Consider the following 21215-nt stretch of genomic DNA (forward strand, 5'->3'; position numbering starts at 1 on the left):
TCCATGAGCTGGGCTAAAATGGACAAGCTTGTGATTTTCCCAAGAAAGCTCAAATTTGTGAAAGCACAGAGCTGGAATTCAGGTTTAAAACGTAGTTTTACGGAATTCTTATATGGAAAGATTTCAAGTTGCTGGCAAAATTAGTAAGAAAGAAGAGATAATATGCGAATGAAGAAGAAGAAGAAGAAGAAAGCGACGAAGAGCTGAATCGTTTTCACCTTAGAAAGAAGGAGCAATACAAAATCCCTATTTCGTCTTCTAAACCAAAAGAAAGAATCGATAAAAAGAAGCAAACGGCGTTAAAATCTATAAATAAAAGAAAAATGGAGCGTAGGCATCTGCCATCTTGACGCTCTTGCGGCGGCGACGACCACGAGAGGAAACGAAGAGAAAAGAATGCAAGTGAGGTGGTGGTGAGATGAAGAACAAAGGAGCGAAGAGATTATAGCTGTTTTTCCTTTTTCTTCTAAGCGTCAGCTGTTCATATATTTGGTCCGGCAATCCTTCGAACCGTCCGCACCCAAACTCTAAAATCAGCCCCGGTCCGAACCGTCACCACTTTACCGTTTGACATACAATTTTCTAGCCAGGGTATCCAACGGCTGGGATTTTGGCTTCTTCCACTGCAACCCTAACAATCAGGTGGCCGCTCTCTTTCGTGGCCTCCCATAATGGGATTTCTGCGCGACGGCAAAACCAGCGATTAGGGAGGCGGCAATGGCGGACGAAGACGAAAGACAACCGAAAGAAGAAGACGAAAGCGAAGAAGGATAAGTGGGGCGAGCCGCTGTTCGTGGAGACGCAGAAACAGTAGAAGCGCCGCAGAGGAAGTCGGCCCTCGCAGCGGTGGTGGGGTCCTACGAGCCCGACAAGGTGGTGGTAGCGGGAGCTGCGGATTTCCCTACTCCACCATCTAATAGGCAAATACAGGACCTCTTTAGGGGCATCGGACCCATCCACCTGCGGCCTCACGTTCCACACGTTCCAGGTCCAACCCGCCCTTTGCTTCCTCTCTCTCTCTCACTCTCACTCTCACGCTCACACACACACACACGCACGCACGCAACTTTCTCATTCTTGATAAAGTGCATCAACCCATGAAGTGCCATGTTGAAATTTTGCTGGGTAAATAATAAAATTAAGTTGCCTCGATTTTTCTCTCGAATGAGAAGAGAAGAAAGAAACTTTTGTAGTAAATTTCCACAATACAACAGAAGCATAGATATTCCCAGCATCTTTTACGTAGAAATCTAAGGCAAAATTGGACTAAGTTATTTGTTTGTTTTGGCATCATGTCATGTATCTGGCAGTGAAATTGCCAATCCGCTGTTCGTGGATGCAACTTGGGGTCGACAAATTCTGAGTTTGATATTGAATAACTTCCAAGAGGGTGAACATTTCTGCTAGTCTAAGACAAGTGAGTTACAGAGTAACTAATGTGGCTTTGAAACTGATAAGATGCGAAAGAAAGCAAAAAGTCATGTAAAAAGAAAACAAAAGAAACAACTCTGAAGGAATTCAAAGTGGTAACATGTTCCTTGATCTAATGATGAATTGCAACTATTACTGTCTGAGTTCAAGCGGTGACTTTTTTATTGTCTTCTGCCCTTGTCACCTAAGCATTTGCAGTTCTTACGTTCATGCTTAGTCGCTGTTGTCTTCTTTCATCTAGTGCTCTGTGCCAACCCTGTCAAAATTTATAAAGCATATATCTAAGAGTATCTAAAACTGAAAGTGTAGATAAATTTCCATGAGTCATTGCTATCTCTTTGATATTGAAGCTATCCAAGATAATGTGTCATGATGGCCTCCATAGGAAAAGTGAAGATACCTCCTCCAGCATTGCAGTATTCTTCTAATTTCACATAATGCTTGATGTTTCTGAATTGAATTGGCATATCTTTATGAAGAAAAAGGTTGTCCACTTTCTTAAACTTTAGAAGCCAAAAATTGTACCTAATGTGTTGGCTCGCTTAAGGAAAATTAGTGAATAACCTTGTATTTCTGTATAGAATTCCAAATTTAGTTGTCTTTTCATATTAGACAAAACCATTTTGTGAAATTTGTTTAGTACCAATTTTGTATTTGTTATAACTTAGGCTGCATCTGGAAGCAAAATAAGAGGGAGTGGAAGTCATTTGACGTAGTTATTCTACCTCTTTTCAGTCAAACACTCATTGAAGCACTTGGGTTAAACCATTTTTAGAACGGTAAAACAGGTATTTCTAAAAAGTTGGTACACAATATTTTGCCATCCAAACCCCATTATTTGGGAGTAAAGAGGCATAGGAGTAACTTATTCAAATTCCAAAAATAGCCTTAGTGAATTAGGTAACTGCAACCTTTTTTCAGAAATATGTAATTTAAGATCTTATTCTGAAATAAATAACTTTAACAACAATAAAGTCAAATTTTTCTAGGTAATATATGGATTGAATAGCATTCTTACAGCTGATAGTCAGCCTAATATGGTTCCACCTTCCACCCTCGCTATCTGCCTTGGTTTATGCATATGAGTGGATGTAGCAAGTTGCTACATCAAAAAAATCCAGTCCGTGTCTCATGTTGTTTGTTGTATGAGAAGTTCTAGCCTCCACCATGATCAATTATATTAAATGACAAAAAATAATAGAAAAATCTTAAAACAAGCACAAACAAATTAAGACATAATATTGCTTATGTTGATGGTTTGACAATAGAGACATGCCTATGGATACTACAACTGACTTTTCTAAATAAGAAAACATGCATTTTCTCTATTATTTCAACTATTTGATCCTTTTTTTCAAGGTTTTCAATATCAGTATCGAATTCTGTGCTGCTTTTTCCATTGGAAGGTATGGTATCAATATGATACCGATACCAATGGATATGTACCATTGTACCGGAACTAAAAACATTAAATATAATAAAAAAATACTAGTACTAACCAGTATGGTTGGCATGTACTAGTATGGCTGATACATGCTAGTACAAATTGTTTCGGTGTCTTGGCACCTATATTAGTGCCGCTTTCGCATCAAAACAGTACAATATTGACAGTACCATCTTATGTTGGCAGTTTTTATATCCATCTTTTCACAATGTTGATTTGTTGATAATGATGTATTAGAGGTGTTATCCTCACGTATTCATAACTAATTTCAAAATAAGGGGTTGATGTAGTTAATATTCTCAAACCCCTAGCTAGTGCTTGGGAAACCTAGTTGGAAAGTTGGACAACTTAGGGTCTATTTGGATATTTGCGATCCTTGAATCCAGCAGGAAATTCAGTCCAATCTTGTTGGATTACCCAAACAGGTCCTTGGATGGTTGCTTCATCAAGGGATGAGAAAGAAAAGGAAGGAAAGGAGCAGAAAGATGAATAGGAAAAGGTAGAGGAAGAGGAGAAATAGAAAATGCAAGAATAACTACTTGTTTTGAAAAGAAAAAAAAATGAAAGTAAATGAGAAAAATTAGATAGGAGGAAAAATGATAGAAGGGAAAGTAAATGAGAAAGAAGAATAAAAGAGGATGAAGAAAATGACTTACTTGGTAAGACTAGTGGACAAGCAATTTTAACGAGCAATCTTAACTATCTTTATTAAGCCATGAGGTACTTATGTGAGGACTTTTTCAGTTGTACAAATGCCATTGGTTTGGGCTTAATGCTGAAAGCTATCAATTATAAAGCATATTAGTTTGAAATAGTAACCACATCAGTTATCGTAAGCTAGAAGTTTAACTTAATTCAATAACTATTTGCTTAAGTTGTATTAGGTGATAAAATTTTAATAATGATATAATATATAATGCATGAAATTTTGTTTTTGTTGGTTTAAGGTAGTGTTAGTATTTTAGTGGTTATGTAGAGGAAACAATGAGGATGCAGGGATACATAAAAACTGCTTCTTTTTTTTTATGGTGAATAAAAACTACTTTCAGTGGTGACAGCAATGAGAATGAGAGTCAATTGGATGCTTGCAAGAATTAAAATATAGAGGAGGAGAATTTGAGGAAATTGACAACAAGTCATAAGCTTATACATGTAGAGAGGGATAGTACTAGAAATTTAGCTAGAAGATCCATGGATAAAGGTATGAAGGATTATCTTGTAGATGTTTAACAGGTAAGGTTAAGATGTGCAATGAATTGCTGTTAGTTGAGAAGATTATAAACGTAATATATGCTTATGCACCACAAATGGTATTGGAGGAAAGAATGAAGAAGCAACTATGGAGACAGATCAACTAATGTGAGTAATTTCAGGGAAGAAAGCTTGGATGTAATTGGTGACTTAAATCACCTGTGTAGAAGTAATAAAGGATGTACTAGGGCTACCATATGGATGCTAATATAGTTTAGGTTTAAATTAGGTTTGGATTTTTTTCTTATTTTTTGTGTTTTATTTTTAATTACTTTCCTCTGGGTTGAGTCTTTGGTCTTTTATATTTAAGTCTTTTGAGAGAGTCCAGGGTTTGCTATTATCTCAGAATTTTCGTAATTACTTTTGGAGATTTATTTCTGGGGTGTTCTTCAGTCCTATTTTCAGTAGGAATATCACTAAAGGTCCTACATTGAATCTATTTGTATTAAATTTATTTGAAGTCAGTAGGATTGTGATTTGAAGACATTTTGATGTCTTTATATGTGCAAATTATAAAGTTATGGAATTTGCTGCTCTAGGATTGTCTTTGTTGTTCCTTTTGCTCGGAAACTGAAGGAAAGATCCTCATTCTTATAGAGTGGCGCAGTCTTCAATTATAAAAAGTGAGGAATTTGTTGTAATTGAATTTGTTTTTGCAGAAAACATCTCTGGTTTTCTTCTTCTTCTACACTGTATTTCTTTCTGGTTGATCTTTTTTGATTCAGGTTTGAACAATATCCACCTAGAGCATGGTTTTTTCCCTTAGAGCTGAAATATTCAGCAAAATTGCCCATAAATTAAATGTTTTCTTCCCCTCCTGATTTTGGGTTTCCCCAGGAATTCTGTTCTTAGTTGCAGGTATCTTGTGTCTGAACAAGGGCTTGACTAAAACTGTTTCTTGAGAAGAATCAGGGCATAGTTATGCAATTGGCAATTTTACAGTTGAATTTGCATCGGTCCATGATCCATAACTGCAAATACTTGTTTTAGGTAAAGACATTAGCATTTAGTTTCTTTGATGGTGGGTTAAATGAAATTAACTTGTGAAAAGTGTGAAGATATTAGGAGAATGCCTGACCCCATGACATAAAGCACTATTGTGGTTTTGTGAATTGGGGAAGAGAACAAATGAAATCACAGGTATGGAAGATAAGGTGATTGAAACCTAGAGAAAACACAAAATGATGGTGTTAGATTGATGAGATCTCATAAGTGTGGGCCTCTCTTAAGTGTGGGTTCATAAGGTTTCTACAAGATGCATCATGTTGATGTGTCAGATGGTAGTAGATGATTACTTTGCCTAATGAGCAATCAATTGATGCAATAATAGGGCAGATGATTACTCCGGGTAGATGGTTATTTTTAATAGGCCAAAAATGATCACTGAAATCTGTCCTTGAAAATCTGTCATGCATTTTTGCTACAAAAAAAGGAAAAAGGAAAATCAATCAGACATAATAAATTACAATCTCTCAAAGTATATAGGGATTGGATTTGGCTTGGATCGGGTACAAATTGGATTAGATTGATGCTAGATCTAAATCTTTCGTAGGTATAGTCAGTTGGAAGGATCAACTCTTGTCATGCTCTTGAAATTATTCCCTTTTCTTCTGTAGGAGCAGGGGTTTCCCCCTTGATACATTTTAAAACTATGCATTTGGAGATTTCTGTTACTAGAATTTATTATTATAATAATGATGGACAGCACCAATTTCTTCTAATCAAGCTCATAATCAGTTTAGCTTCTAGTAATATACCCATCGTGCATATGATCACTTTATCAGTAGCTAAAATGAAAAAATGGGTGGTGGGAAGATGATTCTGCCTCTCGTTACTCAAAGTCACTTGCAGAGGGCTGGTGGCCTTCTTAGGTTTCAGAGAGGATTGCCACTGTATTTCTTTCTGGTTGATCTTTTTTGATTCAGGTTTGAACAATATCCACAGAGCATGGTTTTTTCCCTTAGAGCTGAAATATTCAGCAAAATTGCCCATAAATTAAATGTTTTCTTCCCCTCCTGATTTTGGGTTTCCCCAGGAATTCTGTTCTTAGTTGCAGGTATCTTGTGTCTGAACAAGGGCTTGACTAAAACTGTTTCTTGAGAAGAATCAGGGCATAGTTATGCAATTGGCAATTTTACAGTTGAATTTGCATCGGTCCATGATCCATAACTGCAAATACTTGTTTTAGGTAAAGACATTAGCATTTAGTTTCTTTGATGGTGGGTTAAATGAAATTAACTTGTGAAAAGTGTGAAGATATTAGGAGAATGCCTGACCCCATGACATAAAGCACTATTGTGGTTTTGTGAATTGGGGAAGAGAACAAATGAAATCACAGGTATGGAAGATAAGGTGATTGAAACCTAGAGAAAACACAAAATGATGGTGTTAGATTGATGAGATCTCATAAGTGTGGGCCTCTCTTAAGTGTGGGTTCATAAGGTTTCTACGAGATGCATCATGTTGATGTGTCAGATGCAGAAAACAGGCTCCTATGGATCAAGTATCACATCCTAAAAGTGCTATAACAGGATTATGAATGTAAATGTCCTCTTTCCTAGATCTCTAATCATGTTTCAATTAAGTCTTAAGTGGTTCAATAATATTGATGCTTAAAATTGCATCTAGATTTCCTATATTTAAGCTGGCATAGCTTTGGTATGCAGGGCATAGACCATCCATAAAAGTTGAAGAAGATAAATGGAGTTTTGGTTTATTTTCGCATTTCTTCCTTTTCTCCTCATGTGTGGAGGACTTGTAAATAGCTTCAGTTCTAGACATGATTAAGATCCTATTCATCATTTTCTTAGATCTAATTAGGAAGTTAGATGAAGACCTTTTTGAGATACAATCATCAAGATCAAGTTTCATCATTATACTGGTAGTTCGGCAATGTTCCACCATGCACACTAACGTGTTGTATCAAAGCAATTTAATTGGGATTTTGATTTGTGCAAAAAAACAATTCAGTTATGACTTTCAACTATTATTTTAATTATTTGAGGGAGAATATACCTTTGAATTACTGAATGTTTCCTTGCAGTTTGGTTATAAATTGGTGACTTCTTGAATTTATGTATGTTAGTTAATATTTTGTCTTGGGGTTTGGAACTCCTTTGATGCCAGATACAAGCCCATAGCAAATGGTTGGCGGTTTTACTATTGCAGATTACTCATTTTAAACAAAAAGAGACCAAGTTATAACCATCCTAATCAACTGTTTGCATTTCTTGTAATCAACACGATTGACATTTGCTGGCCCAAGAGTTATCATTTATCAGTAAGGAAGTTATGGTTATTATATGCCCTGGTGTAGATTTATCTGATCATGATTCCATTATGTTGTATCAGATGGAGGAGATTGCAACAAATTCTCTTAAACTTGATGGAATCAAAAATGTGAGTTGCTTCACCAAACCTGCATCTCTATGTACCTAATCTTGCTTGTGGTTTATCTGTAACCTGGCCTCATTCTACTGGGTTTCAGGGGAAATAGGTTTGTCAAGGTTGAACAATTGCAGACTAGATTGCCAGAGAAAGAGGAAGCATTGAGTTTCTTAGTGAACTCGCGAAGATTGATTGATGCCTCTCAGCATATATTAGCAATCTCTCTTGCGATGTGACAAAAGCTGACATAAGATATCCAACTTTGCTTCTGTAGGATTTGCCTTTGACAGGAGAACAGGGATATTCCTGGGCTTTTGTACATATTTGAAGATGATGAATCACCGGAGAAAGCTATGAAGAAAAACCTGGTGCAACTGCATGGGAGGCCAATGAAAAGAGCACATGCAGTTGGCAATGGGAGCTGAAGCTACGTAGTTGTTCACAAAAGCTCTTCCCAGGCCTGTTCAAAGCTGACAGATTTCGCAGCACAAAACTGTTAAATGATCCATTTTCTAGACTCCTCCATGGTAGAAGTCCTTCAATTTCAAGGGCACAGTCTCGCTTTTGTGGATGCTGGATCCAGATATATTGTTGTTGATGTATCACACAGTTCCCTACTGTGAAATCTTTAATTTACATATTTTTTGTTTTGTTAAATGAATGATAGATATTCCTTATCTGATAGTAACAAATCATGGAGCCAGGAATCTTGGAGCGGAGCAATATGCTTTTCTATATTAATCAAGGTGTCTGTTGAACTTTGCCTCCATCATCTATTAATACAGCAACATGATGGACATCTGTCTCGGTCACGGATTGTCCTTGGTGATGGTTTTGGCCTACTGATCTGCTTGTGTCTGTGCATCTGCCATTCTTCGACAGAAAAAGGTGGTTGATTTGGATTACTTGGAGGGCTTTTCATGTGTTGGCGGTCACGAAGTAAAATGCCTTCTATGATATTTAATCCTAGGATTAGAGACATTGTTCTAACAGTTTGGATGCAGTAGCTACTCAGCATCATATATTCTGGACTTTTAAATCAAACAAGAGTTTATTATGCAAAGATATTTGCCATATGATCATCATTGAGATGAGTTGACAAGCCTGCACAAAGTAGGAACTAGTCAAAATAAGAAAATTACTGTCTAAATTCAGATCGATAGCTCATTTTTAAAAAAATCTTATTATTTCTTTACTGGATATTTCTTTACAAAACATTCTCTAACTTAAATAAGTAAAACATAATTTCTTTTAGTACAATCATGAATATCTAAGACTTGTGTTCATCTTACATGCTAGCTCAGCTGCTAAAATTGTTACCGCATGTAGTTCCAAGTAATAACAGAAAGTAAGTATTATCCTTTTGCTCATTAGTAACCAACGAATATATGATTGATTTAAAAGTGCCATAACTTAATCCTCTCTATATGTTCTAATCATAATTACAATAATGATAATTAGGAATACGTTACTGCTTTTACATAAACAATGAAAAGCATAGCCATAAACTACAAGGCAAACTACTAATATGAACGTGTCTTATTCTGATTCAATGAATGAAATAACCAGTTTACTCCTCAAAATGTGGAATCTCGAGATGCTTATCTAAAGTAGCAAGGCAGCTTGACAGCCACTTAATTATATGTCACAAAATTATTTAGTGCTGCATATATAATACAAAGTTGTTAAAGATTTAGTATGCATCAAGATTTGAAATATCCAAAGAAAAATGCTTTAAGAGAGCGTACACCGAATGTGGTGACTTGAAGTCATTTGCTAAAAACAATCTGCTTAACCACTTAAAAAATAATATTGGACTAAAATGGTGAAGTTAATTCGTAAAATATATTTTATTTCTTTGGATATAACGGGTGAAATTGGGATTGATAACGGCTTTTTTTGATCTGCCAAGTTTGGCTAGGCTTAACCCCTATCACTTGAATCCAAATGCATAGAATTTGAACTCCAAATAATGATCCCTTTTTTTCGCAAAGTCAAATCCCGGTCGTCTCCAAAACCTAGTCCTTAAATCGCAAGGTTTGAACTATTTTTTCTCAAGTCAAATCTCGTGCGTCTCCAAATCCTAATCCTTAAATCACAGGATTTGAATTATTTTTACTGTCTATCACGTTAAAGATTTCAGACTTTAATTATTTTATATTTACAATGATCCCGCACATTAATATCCCATCCACATTAGACCCGATTAAAAAGAAAATAAATAATCAAACTTACTTGGTTCATGAAAAAAAAATTAAAATATTTTTTTTGGAAAGCCCATGCCTGCATGGGAATTAAACTTTTTTGGTATCTCAAATTTTTTTTAATCTCATGTCCATTAAAAAAAAAGCTACTTTTCCATTTTTTATTCAAACTAAATATAAAATATTTTTTAAATTTTTTTATTGACCTTACTTTTTTTTTTTCCTTTCTATTTCTAAATCGATATATAATTTAGATCCCTAAAAGGTCGGCACTCAATCGTTCTAATCCTGGCAAGTAAATAAATCACAATCTCAATTCCCCAACTCGTGATCTCTCTATTTCCGTTTACACGTGCCATCCCTCCCCCACTTGGTTCACGGCAGTCTCCGTAAGGAAATATCGTAAAAGGAGTCGGAGGGGGAGAGAGAGAGCGAGAGAGGCGAGAGAGCGCGGGGGCGGGTAACAAAGCCGGAGCTCCGCGCCCCCCCTTGGGATTCCAACCCCCTTTCAATTAATTTTCTACGATCACCCTAACCCCAGAGAACCAAAAAAAGAGAGGAGAGCCCCTACTCTCATGGACTCCTCCTCCTCTCCCTCCTCCGCCTTCGCCTTCTCCTCTCCTCCTCCCATGGAGAATCCCCGATCCCACTCCAAGCCCCAGACTCCGTCATCCGCCCCCCGGCATTCGTTCGTTCTCGAGACCACCCCTCGCCCCCTCACCGCGTCCTCCTCCTCTCGCACGATCTACAGCGACCGCTTCATCCCCAGCCGCACCGGATCCAACTTTGCCCTCTTCAACCTCTCCTCCCTGCCGCCGCCCCACCCCGGGCCCCCCTCCTCCTCCGAAGGCGGCCGCGAGGACGGATCCGGCGCCTACTCCGCCCTCCTCAGGACTGTCCTCTTCGGGCCCGATCACGGCGTCGCGCCCCCCGCCACCCCCGACCGCTCCTCGCCCCTCGCCGGGCGGCGCTCCTCCTCGTCCTCTTCGCCGTCGTCGTCGTTTTCGACTCCCAGTAGGAATATTTTTAGGTTCAAGGCGGAGGTGCCACGGCACTCGCTTTTGGCTGGCTTCGAGGATGCCCTTCCTGGGTTTGTTCCCACCCCGCCCAAGACGCTGAGGAAGATCCCGAGATCTCCGTACAAGGTAATTTTTTTTTTGTTTTCTTTTTTTTGCTGCGGGTTGTTGCTAATTTTCCTTTTGATTCAGAAAGATTGGATTTCATGGCTTCTTTTGGTGCTGATGTGTTGGTTGTTGTTGGTTTTAGGTGCTGGATGCGCCGGCATTGCAGGATGATTTCTATCTTAATCTTGTGGATTGGTCTTCTCAGAATGTGCTGGCTGTGGGTTTGGGCAATTGTGTCTATCTCTGGAATGCCTGCAGCAGCAAGGTGAGATGTTGGCCGAGGTTTGATCTGATATTAGTCGTGGATCGCTTTATTTTTTTCTTTACTATTGATTCTCTGCAATTTTTAAATAGTTTGCTGCAATGTGGTTTTGATGGCAGGTCACGAAGCTCTGTGACTTGGGTGTGGATGACAGTGTTTGCTCTGTGGGATGGTCGCAGCGTGGCACCCACTTGGCTGTTGGCACGAACCAAGGTAAAGTGCAGGTGAGTTCTTTGTCTTATTTTATGGTGTGGTGTGAGAAGAAATCTTGTGAATGAATTTGAGCTTGCAAATTTCATAATGGCTGTTATGTAGCATGATTCTGATAGATTTTGTCAATGATGTCTAATTAATTTGGAGAATAGGTGTTTCAAAGAGGTAATAAAGTTGGCTTCTGTTGCCTGCTGATTGCACTATGCACGTGTTCATCTTGTTCATTCCTATATAGGTCATTGATTTTTATCTTTATTGGTGTATCTTGTAAGGGGATCTTTCTTTTTTTTGCCCCTCTTAATTTTGGCCTGCATCGATAAGTTGAAAAAAAATCTTGCTTGAATAAAGTAATGATGGGCTATGATTTATTACCTGACTTATAAGTGCTCTCAAATGCATTCGTATTGTTTGAAGTAGACCAGGATTTCTGACTATATTTAAATAAATTTTAGTATCATCTGCTACATTATGCCCTTAATATCATAGTTTTCTGTGATATACAAATTCATTTACGTCCTCTTCGTTGCCTACGAATTCCTTGTGTCACACCTCAGTTGAGGTGGATTTATCATATGTCTCTGAAATTTGTACGGTGACTTTTTCACTCTTTGCGGTGTAGATATGGGATGCATCTCGTTGTCGAAGGATAAGGGCCATGGAGGGTCATCGGCTGCGAGTTGGAGCTCTAGCATGGAGTTCGTCAGTGTTATCTTCAGGCAGTCGTGACAAGTCAATTCTTCAACGTGATATTCGCGCTCAAGAAGATTTTGTTAGCAAGCTCATGGGGCATAAATCAGAGGTAAGACATTCCTAATAATTCTTGAATAGGATTCTGTCTGCTCCTTCCTATGATCCTATTTTTCGATATTCTCTATATTCTTTGTGCGTGCTTAGCAATAATAATAATAATCAAAGCAGTCCTTCTTTATCTTAATGTCCAGCTACTTCTTTGTCAAAATAATAAATATTTTCTAAAGAGATTTAAATTTTTTATGTTATTCACTTATAAGCTTCCCTTTAATTCTTTTTGCATGCCCTTGACACTTTTCTTATGTAGGTTTGTGGACTGAAGTGGTCTTATGATAACCGGGAACTTGCATCTGGTGGAAATGATAATAGAGTAAGCTGCATTTTTTTTGTTCCCGTGTTGAGGAGAAGTGTGTTCGTTCATGAAAATATTTATTGTAACAAATTATTTGCATCTAGCTGTATTATTGACTTTCTTTCATATTGCTTCCTGTTCAGCTTTTTGTCTGGAACCAGCATTCAACACAACCTGTACTCAAGTACTGTGACCACACGGCAGCTGTGAAGGCTATTGCTTGGTCACCACATCTTCATGGACTTCTTGCATCTGGTGGAGGAACTGCAGACCGATGCATTCGTTTTTGGAATACAACCACTAACTCTCGCTTGAGCTGCATGGACACTGGAAGTCAGGTAGCCTGCTGCTCATATAATATCCGGCTATTGTACATATTTATTTCTAGTTATTTGAACAAACTGCTGAAATACTATGGCATTAGCACTTCATCTATATAAATTAATGAGATTATTGTAATGTTGATTCAAGTAACTTCTCTCTGGATAGCTATAAATTAATTTCAAACAGTACATGATCAGCAAACAGACAAGAATTGAATAGCTGAATCTTACTCAAGCAGAGTAGGTGAAAATTAATGTAAACTATTAGCAATAATTTCCTATCAAAGGCTTGGTTATTCAATCTTGTATATTATGTTCCTAGCATGAGATATATTCCCTGTCCAGGAATACATTTTGATTTCTCTTCACAGAAGGCTGTTGCTTATCTTTCTCTTGTTATAATGCTTCCACTCGAAGCCATTGGTCTCCATTGCTTGTTAGAAGTTGTTAACAATCTATTCTTTATTAGGCAGTTCTTTGCCATCGCAGCTTATGAGATTCATCTAGTGTGCATGTTTAAACTATCTCCAACCTGCCTGCCCTCCTCTCCTCCCCTGATATTTACTTTCATAATTCTCGTTCTCGCACTGCAAGTAACATGCCCAAGCCTTATAGTTTCTAGCTTGTTAGCTCATTTTAAATGTTTGGCCTTCTCATGAACTTTGCCTTATTTATTTATTGCATTTGAAACTTACAATAATCTGAAAGGAAATATCCATTTCACGTACCCCACTTTAAATAGATTTATGTGTTTTTAGGTTACTCCACATAAGATTCTTGATAATAATACAGCTATAAAGTCTGTATAAGGTCTCGCGTGGTTGTCTTTGTCGGTTAAATCTTTCTTTTCATCTACATCCCTAAATGCAGTCTATATTTTAAATTTTCAGTTGATATCTATACCCGAATCACCATGCAAATTCTTTGCAAATCATGATTTGGCATTAATTTTTATTCTCATTTCAACAAAGTCATGTCAGTATTTGCACTAACATAGACAATTTGACTTCCACTGAATATCTGCACTTCTATGAAAAATACAGAAACAGAATGATTAATAACTCAGCAGAATAACTTTAAGGACTTCTTATCATTATTCCCTTGTGAAAAAAAATTTCCTCCAAAAAAGCTAATTCTTAGTTTTGACCTATCATGGTTGTAAACTTTCCACTTTAAAAACAAATAATTCTCAATGTTTCTACTGTCCCTTAATGTGTCTACAGTGATGGAAAAACTTGTGGTTTGGCTCTGCTTTATACCCATCAATTCATCATTTGTATGCTTTTGCCAAATCCATTGGTTGGATTATGTCTTCGTCCCTTCTTTAGTTTTCCGTTATTTCCAAATTGCTGTAATTATCCTGATGACCTGATAAAGAATTTTTCATGAAGCCAACTTGCCTTTTAATATTACTAAAATTTTATTCTTATCCATCCACCCTCATCTATATCTTCTATTTCTTCCTTTACGATGAAATTCTTAACTGTTGATGCACTTTTGCTTGTCACATATATTCAAACAAGATCAAAAAAATACCTTCCCAACTATTTGGGGAATTTATTAAATATATCTGTTAAATAGCCAAGAATTTGATGCATTGAAGACAAGTACATGAAATAAAGTTATCAAAAATAATTGATTGTAAATGACTTTTGTGGCCTGATCCCAAACGACTTATAAAAGGTAGCTTGCATAATGAAGACTGCAATTTCTATCAAAAAGTCAAAAAAAAGTATTACTTCAAAAAGCATCTTCTCCATTTATGGAAGATTAGCAAAAACTGTCAGATTATTAGGAAACTAAAACAAGAATGATAATTGGACATGAGCAAATACGCTTGAGGGAGTGTTATATTCTATGCTATTACTATGCATGACACAATATGCAAATCATAACTCACACAAAAATGGAAAAAAGCTTGAAGTTTTCAACGGGCGTCTCTGCAGGCAATTGACATAATAAATGTGAGAAGTGAACAAAGCTTCATCGCAGGGGTATTACAGTAGAGGTTGTCTCTTTTCAGGTTAATAAAGATAACTTGGTTATATGTGAATTTTTCCACAATTAGAGTTTGTCTTTCAGCTGTTTAAACCTTGGTTCGCCGTACCGGACTGGATTGCTCTATATCAGCATACATTGTATCATACTGGTAATGAACCAATACTCAGTATGGAGAGCATACCAAGTGTCAATACCACGGGTAAACCCATGGAGATACTGTACCAGAATGGTACCCGTGTAGGTACCAAAATCGGTACTGCAAGCCTTGGTTTAAACTAGCAAGATTACTCAAGATGTTTTTTGAGTGGATATCTTTCAAAGTTTTTGTCAAGAATGTACTCCAAATTTAGTTTTCTTTTAGCTATGGTTTGAAATTTATTCTAGAGGTGGATGGCACGTGACATTGAATATGACAATTTTGGTGAAGTTAGTCATTCATATTGTTCCCAACCATCTTGGTGAAGTTGGTGCTCCCCATATACTTAAATGTTGGTATGTGGATCCTGTGGAACTAACAACTGAATCATTGCAGTCTTGTGATATGTGAAAATTTTATGGTTTAGAGTTGCTAACGTGAAACATAGGACTGAAGAGATGAACCCCCACCTCCTGTAGTCTAGTAAGACATTTGTGGGTATGATGATGTTTTTGTCAAGTATATCCTAATATCAGGAAGGTCATCATTGGTTCTTGGGAGGTGAAGAGAGTTGGAATAATTAAAGAAACTTTGATTGGGGACGTTTTCCTCTATAGCAAACTCCTACCTCAACTAGGCACCCATCTTTGTTCAACTTTGTTTGAGTGAATCAACTTGTCAGTGAAGGCTATTGGTGAATAATCTATAACTATTCATGTTGGAGATTATGATAGATAGAGATCAGTGCATTCCATTGTTCAAGTTTGGTAGTTGTTCTATATTGGACTCTTAGGGAACGAGGAATGGTGACTGCCAAAGAGTCTCAATTAGTTATGAAAGTCACACATGGAGCTTCAATGCTCTTATTTATCCAAAAATGAAGGTGTACTTCTAGAACTGGTTGCATGAAAAGTCCAAAAACTTCATGTGGAAATTAAAGTCTTCAGCCTGAAGGACTGTGTACATTATCTTCATTTCTGGGGGTGGACTCTGCTAATCTATTTTTGAGTATAGACACTCTTAAGGTGGATGATGGTTGTATAGAAGGATGATTGAATTGGTGAATATCAATGAGAGGCTATGCAGATGATGATTCTTGTCTTCATGCTTTTTCAGGTTTGGCTTGGTAAAAGGACTAGTTTATGCTTTACGCCATGTGGGGTGTACCCGCAGGAGGCAGTTGCCAAGACCGATGGCATGCATTGAGATTCCAGATTCAGTCTTGTAAACCATAGTAAAGATACCGGGTCTGCTACATTAACATAGTTCTGAGATGGGTTAAACTTAATACAAATGCTTCATCTAAAGTTGTTTTAAGTTCAAAGGTAGGGGGCCTTGTTGCCTAGAATTATGGTGGTCAACTATTGTGAGCGAGGACTGCCATTTCAAGTTGCGATACTTTTGCTATTTAGTTCCTAGCTTTTAATATGCTCTTGGTGTAGCTATGCATTCATAGCATTAGTTGTATGTATCAACTCAAACCCTAAGATTGATGTAGCATGCACCAAAGGCCTAGTTCAACGCCCTTTCATGGTGAAGTTTGCGGCATTTGATTGTTTATTATTGTTAGAATCCTTACCTTATGATGTCCGAATTCAAGCTGTGATAGTTTGGCAATTTAATTGCTAGCTTTTTTTGACATGCTCTTGGTGTAGTTATGCATTGGCAGCACAAGTTGCGTATCTATTCATACTCTAAGATGGATGTAGTATGCATCCAGTGCCTAATTTGATGCTTTTTTCCATGGAAGGAGCTGGTGGGCTTTGTTTGTTGATCATTTTTTATAGTCCTTGTGTTATGATGTCCAAATTTGCCAAAATAGCTTCACATATGTGTGCTGACATGCCATCACAATGGTACCTCTATGGAATCTGTGCTCATTAAGCAATAGCGGCAGACATGGCTTTGATGAATACAACTAAGGACTGGGGAAGCCACAGAGAGGCACATACCTTGGTGGTGGTAGACCATCTATGGGCTGCATCGGGTAGATGATGTTGGCCATGGGGGAGGAAGTGGTAGCAGACAGTAACGAGACTGGAGGCCGAGCAAGGTGGAGGCCAAGCATGGAAGGCTATGGAATTTTGTGGGATGAAGATAGAGCCTAGTTGGGGGCTTTTTTTTTCAGCTGATGTGATGCAATTGATTTATTCAAGAGGATCATTTGATGGGTGGTTGTGATCTCATCAATAAAATAGTTTAAACAAGATTACTATTTTTAGACTACCATTTGATGATGAGTGCTTGTTTCCTAAAAAATTATTAGCTGAGTCCTTGTATCCCAAAATAGGGATAAGATAGATCAAACTCAATTGCACAGCCATACCCAACACGTACCTGAACCCTTGTAGTATAGATCTTGTCTTTAAGAGTTGGCCCATTTGTACATAAATTCCATCCTGCAGCTGTTTAAGCTGCCAATTAAGCTTGTGCAAGTGAATAATATCTTCTGGGATTACGATATCCATGTGGAATGTACAACTTCCTCCTTTTTAGAGTTTTAGGCAGCAAAAGTCGCAAAAGTTTTAGCTTATCTTGTGGATTAGTTGTGTGCCAACCAATTGGCCATGGATCCTGCATCCATTCCACATATGATGTTTTTTATTTTGACTTTGTTTGGTGGTGTGTGCATATGTGGATGATATCAGAGGGCAATCTTCGTAGAAATTGGAGAGAATCCAGGCAAGAGGGGGAAAAGGAGATATTCTGTTAAAAAAAGAACTTTTGTAATTGGTGACCCAATAAGCACAGATTACAAGACAAATATCCAAATCAAAAGTTGTCACCCAATTGTAATCGGTCAGGAGGTAGAGGACAAGACTTAAGGTTTGGAAATTTTATGGACTCTAGGTTGGCCAGACAACTTACTATGTGTGCATTCGTGCATGCATGTACAGTGTGAATGTAGCATTTGTGTAGCTGGTGTGTGCACATGTGCATACATGGGTCTAGACCTGGTTAGATGTATCTAAGCAGACATTTTTTAAGAAAAAACTTTTACTGGCTTCTTGGTGAGTATCAGTGGCTAGATGTATCTAGGCAGGCATTTTTTTTGTTCTACTGCTGGCTGCCTCTAAGAATTGTCTATCTGGATGCTCTTTTGCTGAATATCGCTTTGCATATTGTAATTATCTGACATGAATGACATCTGTCCCTGTTATGGTTTTCTTCAGTGCTTTGGAGTAGTTGCCAGTATCAAATTCAGCCACCTTACTAGAAGTTTCTGAAATGGGGATATTAATCGGAACAAAGATATCTGACTTAAATCACTGGAAAATTATTCAGATGTACTTAATTGAATATATGCTATGATTTGTGGTGATGAAACAATAGAATGGGTCCGCCATACTGCATTAAAAGAAATACTACTTGAGATGAAAATAGACAAAATTCAACCAGAAGTCTAAGTACATCTGACCATCCAAATAATCGTACGTAGTCATCATGATGATTGATAATCCTTAAACCATGGCTTTGCAATTCTTTCCTTGCCAGAGTTTTATGACCGTCATAACAATGGCATCTTATTGTTTTTTTCTCCCATAAAATTACAATTCTCTTTTTATTAGCCGCGCACCCTCTCCTGGCTTTGAAACAAGATTTATATTGAAGCCGGAGTAGACATAATTTTCCTTTTTGGTACTTTGCATTTCCAGTGTCAAATCAATATATTGAATCCTTTTCCTTCTTTTTTTTGTTTTGGTAAGGGTGTTTTGAGTCGGGAGTAGGGGTGGGGGGAGGCCTCTTGTGATCTGGTGTATCATTCTGGCTCTTTCTTTCTTTATGCCTTTTATAGCACATTGAGCCTTTTTCCATTCAGGAAAATAGTTGACTCTTTTCCTACTATTTGTGTAGATTGTAGAAATTGAACCACTGTTCTGATATTTAGTTTTCTTGTGGAACTCTTTATTGTTCTTTGGATGGGGATACATTTATGGTTCCTTTCATTAAAACAATTTAAAATGTAGAATGGTTACTGTATTTTAGATTTAAAAATAAATGCTAAAATTTAGATAACAGTGATGATGTGTTTGGCAAAGTTATCAGGGAACAGATTTTGTTGTTGCTTGTGTCAATAACTTGCAGTCCTCTTCATAAGTCCACAATTTGAGAACCTTCATTTTTTGGACACCTGCTTGTTTACCTTTAATTTGTTACTGAAAAGGGTATGCTTCTAGGAAAAGTATGCTGATGATAGTGTTATGTAATATTCTATTAAAGAAAGTGACATGACGATGCATTTTCACCACTAAGAACAACACATTGACATTCTTAGAAGTGTAAGAGTAACTATCTGCTTCCATCATCCTTCGTTCAGGTCTGCAATCTTGTGTGGTCAAAGAATGTTAATGAACTCGTGAGCACCCATGGGTACTCCCAAAACCAAATAATTGTTTGGCGATACCCAACCATGTCGAAGGTATATTTCCCTGTGCCTACTGTAATTGAACAGAATTCTGAATGTTTTCATTCTACTTAAGCATCTTCCATTCTATTTTACAGCTTGCAACACTAACTGGCCATACATACAGAGTATTATATCTAGCCATCTCTCCTGACGGGCAGGTAGCTCCCTTTTTCTCTATTTAACTCTGCAAGTTCTGTCTCATTTATTTATTTGCTTAACATTCTCCTTCCTTCTACAGACTATTGTCACAGGAGCAGGTGATGAAACACTTAGGTTTTGGAATGTATTCCCATCTCCTAAATTTCAGGTAATTGGTTTTCTCACCGAGATAAGTAAATTCATGGCCTTCACTACTCGGATATCTCATTGTTTGAGTTTTCTCAGAAAAAAGATTTCTCGTTTTTTGAATCTTGGTGTTTCTATGTTTGGTATCCAAAGACTTCTTTTCCTTCAGGAAAATGATATGTCAATTTAGACATGTTCCTAAGTAGCCGAAAACTGGTGTGAGATATTGTTTTGAAAGGAGGGTAAAATGGAGTTTAACCCATGAAGCACACCCTCACCCTCTTTGAATTGGATCTCATCCAAGTCTTTATCTATTTTGGGGATGATATTTGAGGAGTGTATCAGCACTCTCTTCTTAAGTACCTCAACAGGGTGGAGAACAATTAACCAGTTTCGATAACCTGAGTAAACATTTTGTTTAAGCATTCTCGATCTATTCTCGCTGGCGATTTAGATTCTCTTTGAACTATATAAACATATATCACCAAAAACTCTAGATAAACTTTTCATTTTGTTTCTCCCAATTCCTTGCATATCATCACAAATTTTTGTTTCACCCGATCAATTGCAGAAGGTTGGTTATTTTTGCTGACTTTAGTTCTGATGGCAGAACACTGACAGTGATATTGGAGCTAGATCTCTTGGCAGAAGTCACATCCGGTGACCAGATGAAGTACTTATTGGGAGCGGCCCTTCTGCAAAGCTATCGGTTTTACATCGTCAGTTGGAAGTTAAAAATGCTGCAAGGTTGACAATCGTCAGCAACAGGACACTTGTATCACGCCATGCTCATTTTGCTCCCCATTCCACCCCTTCCAACCTGATTATTGATCGGACGTTTAAAAGAAAAGGGAAAAAGACTGGGGGATAAAAAGCTGATGTTTGCTCAAGATCAGCTTATTAATTTGCAAATTGCATGTTTCGATCTCTTTGGTTGATCATTGTAGATATATGATGGTATGAATTGCTGGGAAGAAGCAATTGCTTACACCTTGTAACATGGAATCCTAGCATGTATCATGTTTCCACAAAATACGCCCTGTCAATATTCATTATATTTATATCCGTCACCCTCTTTTTTGCCCCCCTTTTTGCCTTCTCTCTTCTCCTTTTTTTGATCATTTATTCATTTATGAGGAGGCAAGGAATGTTACACATAATTAGCATATGGCATAAGCCATGAACCAAATAATTTTAGGTGAAGGAGCATTATATTAGATTGTGGGTTATTCCAACATGCAGGCAATGGTTTAATTTTTTCCCTTCACCAAAAAAATTAATTATTCTTTAATTGTAACTTAATGTGAATTACTCAGCACCGAAGATACGGGTGATGATGTGATGAAAGATGTAAAGTTTTGCTGGTCCCCTCACGAAATTATGCAATTTTAGTGAAAATGTTATTTTATAGATGCCTATAATTTTATCGATATAAAATGGAATAAATGCTTATGGATGCCTGTAATGTAAAGTGCATGAAAAATACATTGAGCTTATAACTACTGACTTGGTAAGTCTATTACCAAATCTGGCTGTTGTGTTTTGCTACAAGTTCGTAAGCTGCACAAATCCGCCCGTGTCGCTTGACAGGAGGTTTGTGTCAGCGTGAACTTTGGAGTGTCCCGTGAGGCTTGTGTCATGCGA

The 21215-nt window shown here is 37.4% G+C and overlaps 1 protein-coding gene and 1 long non-coding RNA gene across 2 annotated transcripts; both read left to right on the forward strand.

The window, feature by feature from the left end:
* The first annotated feature begins 496 nt into the window (after window positions 1–496).
* LOC103702692 (uncharacterized) lies at window positions 497–8356 on the forward strand. Its single transcript, XR_603350.6, has 3 exons — window positions 497–988; window positions 7478–7525; window positions 7614–8356. It is a non-coding gene; the product is annotated as an uncharacterized LOC103702692 (long non-coding RNA).
* Window positions 8357–10089: 1733 nt separating this feature from the next.
* LOC103702694 (B-type cell cycle switch protein ccs52A-like) lies at window positions 10090–20636 on the forward strand. Its single transcript, XM_008785229.6, has 10 exons — window positions 10090–10862; window positions 10984–11106; window positions 11223–11327; window positions 11936–12115; window positions 12374–12436; window positions 12562–12756; window positions 19197–19298; window positions 19382–19444; window positions 19525–19593; window positions 20182–20636. The coding sequence occupies exons 1-10, from the start codon at window positions 10293–10295 to the stop codon at window positions 20233–20235; spliced, it is 1524 nt and encodes a 507-aa protein (XP_008783451.1). The 5' UTR covers window positions 10090–10292; the 3' UTR covers window positions 20236–20636.
* The last annotated feature ends 579 nt before the right edge of the window (window positions 20637–21215 follow it).

Source organism: Phoenix dactylifera, chromosome 3 (genome assembly GCF_051530095.1).
Source record: "Phoenix dactylifera cultivar Ajwa chromosome 3, Ajwa_hap1_PhDact_Kaust_v1.1, whole genome shotgun sequence".
NCBI lineage: Eukaryota > Viridiplantae > Streptophyta > Magnoliopsida > Arecales > Arecaceae > Phoenix > Phoenix dactylifera.

What these genes read in the sequence shown, in the direction of transcription:
- LOC103702694 (XM_008785229.6), top strand. Translation starts at nt 10,293, where the DNA reads ATGGACTCCTCCTCCTCTCCCTCCTCCGCCTTCGCCTTCTCCTCTCCT. An exon ending in TCATGGGGCATAAATCAGAG is followed by an intron (nt 12,116 to 12,373) that starts GTAAGACATTCC and finishes TTTCTTATGTAG; the next exon opens with GTTTGTGGACTGAAGTGGTC. An exon ending in TCCCATCTCCTAAATTTCAG is followed by an intron (nt 19,594 to 20,181) that starts GTAATTGGTTTT and finishes TTCTGATGGCAG; the next exon opens with AACACTGACAGTGATATTGG.